The sequence below is a fragment of the Copadichromis virginalis genome, linkage group LG8 (assembly GCF_057382275.1).
Source record: "Copadichromis virginalis isolate Kocher_CV1m ecotype Utaka linkage group LG8, C_Virginalis_male_GT1.1, whole genome shotgun sequence".
In the NCBI taxonomy this organism is placed as follows: Eukaryota; Metazoa; Chordata; class Actinopteri; order Cichliformes; family Cichlidae; genus Copadichromis; species Copadichromis virginalis.
This window is the reverse complement of record NC_140625.1, coordinates 27,484,499-27,492,899: the sequence shown is the minus strand read 5'-3', so window position 1 is coordinate 27,492,899 and position 8,401 is coordinate 27,484,499. Positions and strand designations below refer to the sequence as shown.

The 8,401-nt window shown below is 41.9% G+C and overlaps 1 protein-coding gene across 3 annotated transcripts; it reads left to right on the top strand.

The window, feature by feature from the left end:
- Positions 1-872: 872 nt before the first annotated feature.
- cbx1b (chromobox homolog 1b (HP1 beta homolog Drosophila)) lies at positions 873-7,131 on the top strand. 3 transcript variants are annotated; one of them, XM_085466861.1, is made up of 6 exons: positions 873-1,012; positions 3,005-3,086; positions 3,327-3,483; positions 5,372-5,525; positions 6,535-6,629; positions 6,728-7,131. In XM_085466861.1, the coding sequence occupies exons 2-6, from the start codon at positions 3,032-3,034 to the stop codon at positions 6,867-6,869; spliced, it is 603 nt and encodes a 200-aa protein (XP_085322987.1). In that variant the 5' UTR covers positions 873-1,012; positions 3,005-3,031; the 3' UTR covers positions 6,870-7,131. The 3 variants fall into 3 exon arrangements, with proteins under 3 accessions (XP_085322987.1, XP_085322986.1, XP_085322985.1); XM_085466860.1 differs by having other exon boundaries at positions 946-1,129; XM_085466859.1 differs by having other exon boundaries at positions 946-1,140.
- The last annotated feature ends 1,270 nt before the right edge of the window (positions 7,132-8,401 follow it).

The window sequence follows — 8,401 nt, the reverse complement described above, 5'->3', positions numbered from 1 at the left end:
TAAGTGGAAACCAAACAGAAATGTTCAAATCATACTCATTTATTTGTTGTGTTGCGCATTTTGAGGATGCCTTCTCCATTTGGATGCCGTTGCTATGAGTAACTACATAATCCAAGACACAGCTGACTGGGTGCAAGCATCATTTCCCACACCCCATGTTTAAAGTAGTTATAAAAGTCTTTCCCTTGTTTCAACTTGTTGAGGCCATGCTTTCTTTCAATGAGCCACAGACCACAGCTAGTTAAGGTCTGCAAACACTCCCTGTTAACTGTAGACTTTAGTATATCTATATATCTATGCAAGGTGTATATATGCCTGTACTGCAAATTTAGCTTTTTAAAATAATAAAGTAAAAGTATTTGATACGAAAAACACACTCGTTGTTATAGATACATTATTATATATGAAATGATTGTATTGCTCATGTAGTCATGTTTAAAATTAAATGCAATTAACCAAAACACAAAGAGATGTAAACATTTTTCATGACACAAAACTATAATAATTTATGGTCTTTCGCGCTCAATTTTGGTCCCTTATCGTTGCAGTTTTATTTGTCTAATCATTTTTCATCTTTATCTTTTTATGTATTTATTTCGTGTATTTTTCTGTGATATAAAGAACACTGTATTTAAACAGGGTTAGCTCAGGACGCCCGCCGCCTCCCTGGGACCCCGGCAGTACCGCTTGGTAGTCCTCCCCGCCTGGGTATTTATCCAGCTGTGCACAGATTTATAAAGCACCTCGAGCATCTATAACCTGTGTTTATAACGCAGGGAGGTCCGCTTCGTTCATCTCCAGCCCGCCGTTTGCGCGCATGCTGCTTCCGTAGATCTGTATATCGTCCGCACTGAGCGCGAGTGGCGCGTGCTGGCGCCGAGCGTTCCATCCGCGTGCTTCGCGGTCTGCGGAGGGGCTCCTCCTCGCGCTCCAGCGGGCGTTCCCCCCTCCTTCTTCTGCTCCCTTCACACCAGACGAAGGGGCGGAAACGACACATTTCGCCGTGGAGAAGGTAGCGGCTCTGTGTTTCGACAACAAACCGACACAAACGTTATTACCGTAAACCTGCGATAGCCGTAGCTGTTTCATTTCGGCTCGGGCGGAAGTTTTAAAACAAACCGATTACACTGTAAGTCATCGGTGAGTTCCATTTTTTCACCCTCCTCCTTCCAAAGGTGCTCTAACGCTGGATTGTGCATGAGGCTAACGTTAGCTAGCTGGGAGGTTTATTTTAAGTCAGTATTAAAAAGACACCTGCTCAGGAGACTAGCTCCGCATACTGCGCGGTTATTCGCGGTGTTTACATCCGACAGGCATCCCTGAGCCGCTACATTAGTTGCTACCACGAAGGCAATATGGAGGAATCGCCAGCTAGCAGTACACTGTGGGTCCCTGCAAGGCTTTTGTCGTGCGCGCTTTTCTTCTGCCTCTCGCTCTCTGCTAACGTTAAAAATAATCCCTTCTACACTGAGCACAGAGGAGTATTTTACACCGCGACGACGCCCCTTTCCCCCAAAGTAGTCCAGTTTCTTTTTTAATTAGCCCCTCCACGCTGCTGCTCAGCCGCCGCCAGGTGTTGCAAATCTCACGTTGTTGATGCTGATTGCTACATGTACGGCCATAGATACCTCCCTACTCTGCCTCCGCTTTATTATTAATCGACTAAATTATGAATAAAGCCAGAAATGTTGGAATCGACATACTGGGAGGATGCATACTCATTTTTTGTTGAACCTAGAATAAAATATATAACACATATGGTAAAATCTATTGTTCTTTAATAGCTGGACAACCTGTTCTCATGAAGCACACACCAAACACATTCAATGGGATTATTTTAATCAATGGGAAATGAAAAATGTGGAATCAATAACAAAAACATCACAATTTTAGTACTCTTAATTCTTTGAGGCATGAGTAAGATCTGACAGATCAGCTTTGCAGAATGAACCATTACTTCCTTCAGTTTCCACCATACATTTGATGTACCTCGTCCCTGAAGTGAAAAACCTTTAACACTCTTTCCTCAGTGGCAGGTTGCACACCTTATCATTACCAAAACCTTTCATCACGGAATGAGAAAAGTCCCAAATCTGAGCATACACCTGTCCAGTTACTGTTACTGCCGCCTCCTCTTGTTCTCCACCTGTCCTCCAACCCCATACCATGAATGAGTGGGGATATTTGCTTGTTTTCTTCAGGCAAAAGTTCCAGCATCACCTTCTCGACCAGCCCAGATTCATCACTGAACATCTCTTTAATCCAATAATCCACCACCCATGATTGTTTTTTTTTTTTTGTTAGCCCACTCTGAGCTTGTTTTATTTTCCTGTATGGAAATCCCATTTCAATCAGCCCCTCTTCCACTTCTGTCACAAACATTAAATAGTTTTTCTTCTTTTTTTGCTTGTTGCTGTGCATTTCTATCATGAGTTTTCTGTTTGAATGATCCAAATTGTAGACACAACTGAGAACAACCTCTTTAGTCAGATTCCCTCTTTAAGCTCATTAGGGTCACGCTTCACCATCAACAGCTTTTGCAGACTTTTGCATATGTACATTTACTATGGTTATGCTACTTGAGCTGGAAAAAATACAATTTATTAAGGTAATGAAGCCAGAATATCAGAGATTTGTTTATTTGCAGCAAAGTGAGAAAAGAGAGAGAAAAAAAGCTGAATGAACATCCTCCAAGTGTGGTGATTCCATCATTTTTGCTGGGGCTTGTATATGCAATTGTCTTACTTTGCACTCGGCAGAAGCACATGGAAATACCATTCTGTGAGCTTATATCATGTCATATAAGGTTATAAATCATGGTTAACATGAGGCAATGTAGATTAGACAATCACTTCTTTGACAGAAAAGCTCTTAAACCTTTAAAAAAAAACCACAATCATAGGCTGATTGTAATAATCGGCATTGCCTCTCATGCTTCTCGTCATTGAATCCCATTCTCCAATGCTGTTTTTTTCCAACATGCAACAATCTTGACGTTGACCAGGCACCTGCGGGTCCCCAGGTCTACCTGATGAGTATGAGCCTGACTACAGAACCCTCTAACGATGGTCCCACTGTTACAGAAGGTTTTAAACATCATTATTTCCTAACATGAATTTCTGTTTCACTTGTCGTTGTGCGATTAAGGTGTCTATCAAGAAATGAATCGTGTACGTGACTCTATAAGTGTTTGTGATGCCATTTGAACTCGGCAGACACATGTCAGCGTCTTTAACTCTGCAGGCAGTAAGAGTTCTCAGTTTCAAGCCACTGAGGCATCTGGGGCCACAGATGTGTTCTCATTTCCCCTGTTTGCAAACCGACAGAGAGCAAAATGACTTCGGCTGAGAAGAAGGACAAGAAGCCAGATGAAGTGGCCGAGGAAGAAGAAGAGGAGGAAGAATATGTGGTGGAAAAGGTTCTGAATCGACGGGTGGTGAAAGGCAAAGTAGAGTACCTTCTTAAGTGGAAAGGCTTCTCTAAGTAAGTGTTTAAAAAATTAATTCATGGGTCACTGGTTGGCTCATGTCAGCTCATTCACACTTTTATCTTCACCTGACAACCCAGATTTGCCAAACAAACGCCAGATGAAAGATGCACTTCTTAACATGAGCTATGCAAAAGTTAAGGTTCCTGCTAGGGCTGTTCGATATAACGATATATATCGATGACGATATAAAAACGTCTATCGTTTCATTTTACGCTATCGTTTGTTTCGTGGTGTCGCAAAATAAACTGTTTTCGGCAATATTTTTTCATCGTTTTGATGGTCACTGTAGTGGCTATATTAATTTCTCTCTTTCTCTTATATTTAATATAACCACACAGACGGACAAGCGCCTGTTTTTATGCGTTGTCGTTAGCATCAACAACAGTAACAGCATCGCGTGTCCGCTTGTTTATGTTCCACATAAACCTTTCACAATGAAGCTCAAGATCCTGTTGAGACTTTTCAAAATAAACTGAATAACGTGAAAGAGCAGATTATTTACGGATGAGAAGTAAAAAAGAGCCGCCAGGTGCTAAAAAATAAACCTTAGACTCAAACGTTAGAACAGGCTTTTCCCCGCAGCACGCCGTGTAATAAATACTCACAAAGAAAACGGCGGCAGTTACAACTTATGTCTAAAAATGTATCGTTTCATGCATCAGTTAAAACACTTGACTCCAGCTACATGACGCGCAGCTTCCCGCAAGTCGAGCTGCCCGAGATTCACAGAATTTACAGAAAATGTTACATTTTTGTGATTTATATCGTTATCGGGACGATAGAATTCTTATATCGGGATATGAGATTTTGGTCATATCGCACAGCCCTAGTTCCTGCTGTTGTTGGTTTTCTGTAAAGGGTTTTTAATGTTTTTCTAGCATCATTAAAGGTTTCGAGTATCTGGTACTACGGCAGCGCGGTCTGCTAGATCTGATTCAGATCTAACAGGTGTTTTTAATGGAGGTAGAGTCATATGTGCCTCAAAGTTTTAATGAACATATTTGTTTCAAAGGTTCACGTCTGTGGTGTGGGAACGTGAACTCTAAGGAGCCACATGTTGACTTTGAAAACAGCTGCTATAAGAGTTAGATGTCATTACATGCAGCTTAAAATCAAATCATTTAAAAAAAATGCCAAAGAAAACACAGTTTTACTCACATTAGTGTTTTTGTACCAACAAAGAGATTTCTAAAGAACTATTAGCCAGAAAATCGGCATATATTGCCATGGGTGGGTCCTTAAAAAGTCTGATCTGATCTATCTGCTGTTCTCTGATGCCTTCATAGGAGGCATCAGAGAAGGGAAGCAGGCCGACTTACCAAAATACTCTAAAACTGGACTGAAAATCAGTGGTAACAGGTGTTGTGGAGTGATGAATCCAAAAATTGAAATTTTTGGATCAAATTGATGTCAGTATGTACGGATAAGTGTCTACAGCCCACCGTTAAAACACGGTGGAGGTTCAGTCATGGTGTAGGGCTGCATTTGAATCACTGATGTTGGGAATTTTGTCAAAATATCTGGACTCAATATCTGCCCCCACCCACCCAAACATCAGATCTTTGATCTGACATGCAATCTGACTGGCAGTGGCCTAATTTTTCAGCAAGACGATGCCAAAAACACAGCAAATACCTGTATTAAAAATGGACTGGCCTCCCCAGAGCCATTGTGTGAGGGAAAGTTATTGTATAGCTTGTGTAAGTATCTTTGCAAAAAGTGAGAAAAACATCAGGACTCTATGTTATCAGACTCCAGTGATACTCAGCTGGACTCTGGAAGCAGCTTTCGCATGATGATAGTGGAGAATATTTTGACTGTAAACATCACAAGCAACTAAATGAGGAGTTAAATCATATTTTCGTGTATTTAAATCTACAGTGAAGATAACACGTGGGAACCAGAAGACAACCTGGACTGTCCAGATTTGATTGCAGAGTTCCTGCAGTCCCAGAAATCAGCACATGATGGAAAAAGGAAGGCAGCCGGAGAAGCAGAAGGAGACGACAGTAAATCAAAGAAGAAGAAAGATGATGTGAGTCCCAATTTTTCCATGAGTCTCGTTTAATGCCAAGTTATCTAAAAATACACTTCACTGTTAAGAAAAAATGAAAGGAGCACTTAACCTGATATACCAAAAAGTCAGGATGTTGTGTAAAATGTAAATAAAAACTCAATGCCGCGATAAAATTCAAAACAAGCTAATTTTTTTTGTGTTCTGTTGTCAATAAAATATAGGTTTGTGAGATTTGCAAATTACTGTGTTTCATTTTTATTTACATTTTACACAACATACCAACTTTTTAGGAAATAGTTTCTAATTTCTTGAGAACAAAATGATGTGATAACAGTGGAAACCAGGATAACCAGTGATGACAGGATTAGTTCCTGTATGCATTCCCAACAACATCTGGGCATGCTTCTTCACCTCCTCCTAGACCTGAATCATCAGTCTGTGGTGCTGTTTAGCCCCATTTGATGTACCAATAGTGTCCCAGAGGTTCTCTGTTGGATTCAGGTCAGAACATGAGGGGCTTTCCGTGGCTTCCATGCCTTCAACGTTTAGGACTATGGGGCTGGGCAGGACAAACCCTGGGCTCTCTGCACCAGCTTAAGGTGGTTTGACACCAGGTGTGAGGATTCCATTCCAGTACCTTTAACCCAGAAGTCCCCCCTATAATCATTGTTGACCCACTTCTCAAGACTCTCACATCTATCAAACATGCTCAGTGTAAACCTCTTCCTCTTATCTGTGAAGAGAGCAGGGTGCCAGTTGTGGACCTGCCAGTTCTAATGTGTTTTTCTTGTGAATACCAGTCAAACTGCAGTGCTGGGCTCTGAGTTAGGTCAGAGCCGTGTACATGAGTAACCAGCTGGAGGTTGTTTTGTTGGGCTCTGGTAGTGTTCCCCCTGTTCCTCCCAGGACCTACCAGAAATGTCTTGTATGATTGATTAGAAATCTTTTTGTCTCCGATTTGACGGTTTTTCTGTGGGCATCCTGTATTAGGATGGATTTAAGTTTTATTTTGTTTCTTGATCCTCAGACAGAGAAGTTAAGGGGCTTTGCTCGAGGTCTGGATCCAGAAAGGATTATCGGTGCCACAGATTCCACAGGAGAACTCATGTTCCTCATGAAATGGTGTGTAAGTGTTGCCCCACACGTTGGGGAATTCAAATATGCCATTAAATGCGTTTCTACAGTAGGTTAAATGACTTTTTCCTTTGCCCTTTTTAAAGGAAAAATTCAGATGAAGCGGACCTTGTGCCGGCGAAAGAGGCCAACGTCAAGTGTCCGCAAGTGGTCATCTCTTTCTATGAAGAACGGCTCACCTGGCACTCGTACCCCTCCGAAGACGAGAAGAAGGATGAGAAAAACTAGCACAGGGCGAAGGGGCAGGAGGAGAAGAAATGTCATTTTGAACTTCTGTGTACTTTCCATGAGGGAGGGGAGGGGAGGCGAAGAAGGGGGATGGGCCAGAGGCAAGCAAGACATCCTGGACTCATTAGTCTTCTTGGCGTAGTATCACTCATTCGATTCTACTTTTATCCAGATCAAATCTCCATGTAAATATCCTTCAGATTTGCTTGACAAAAACCAGCTCAAACAAAGCAGTGTTAATTTTCCCTTCACCAGGCTTTCGATGTCCTTTCCACATCTGGCTCATCTTGCAATGACATCGTATCAGTGAGGTGATGTTTTCATTTCTTTCGCGTGCCATTGTTTTTACTCCGTTTATCAGCGCTCTCCGGGGCCAAAACTGTGTTCATTTTAGGCGTTTCCTTAGCATCCGTATTGATGTACGGTTATGAACAACTTCTGTAATATTTTGTTCTTTGGTAATCTTTGTAGTGTTTGTCACGTCTTGCTTGTCGCTTTTGGAGAATAAACCACTTTTTGTTACAGTGGCTTTGTGTCACTTTAAATTTGAAGATAATTATCATCTTTATATTCTGGTTAATTTATCAGACTGGCTAAAAATGTTGTTTTATTTCAAGGTAACGTGTCTGTCTGTAGTTTAGATGCCTGAATTTTTCTGATTTTCTTTATCACATGCAGGTTAAAAGTCACTGTTGAGAGAAAAAGTTGGATTGCATTTCAATAAATGCCACGATGTAAAACTGAGACCAGAGCAGGAAGTCAAACAGCGTTTCTGCTGTCTGGATAGCCGGTTACTTCAAGGTAAACCATTGTTCGAGGTATAATAACTGAAGGGGACCGATTAGGGCTTTCTTTATTTTCTGGCAATTATATTTGCATGACAAGCATAAAATTGCTGGTTTGACTTCGGCTGGAGACACAAATCCCCTCTGGGGTTGAATAAGGAAGGGCATCCGGTGTAAAACATGCTGCAGCGACCCCTTGTGACGAGGAAGCGGCTGAAAGTAAACATTGACCGACTTTCTAACAATATGTGAGATCTCAAAGGTGAGCGCGTGCACGCACCTCAGCACCATTTCAAGCAGGTTTTTCCCTACTCTTGACCATTTATGATGTCAAAGAGTAAATATTTCTAATCTGATCATCTCAGGCACAGCAGGAGTCCCACCCATGTGCTGTTCAAACAGGGCACATCAAGCTGCAAAACCAAACTTGGAATACAAGTGCATGGAAATGTTGAGGTAATCTGTCAGCTCTACAGAAGCATAAAGAAAAAACAAAGGAAGGCAAAGTTGGTGATTTACATTCCTACCTCACCTATTGCTCTGGGTAGTGTCCGAAAGAATGAGATCGCAGATACAAGCGGCCAAAATGAGCTTCGTCTGGAGGATGTCTGGGCTCAGCATTACAGATCAGGAGAGGGGCTCAGAGCAGAGCTCGACACTGAAAGGAGCCAGCTGGAGTGGTTCGAGTATCTGACCATGCCTCTTGGATGCATCCCAGGTGAGATGTCTCAGGCATGCCCTACAGGG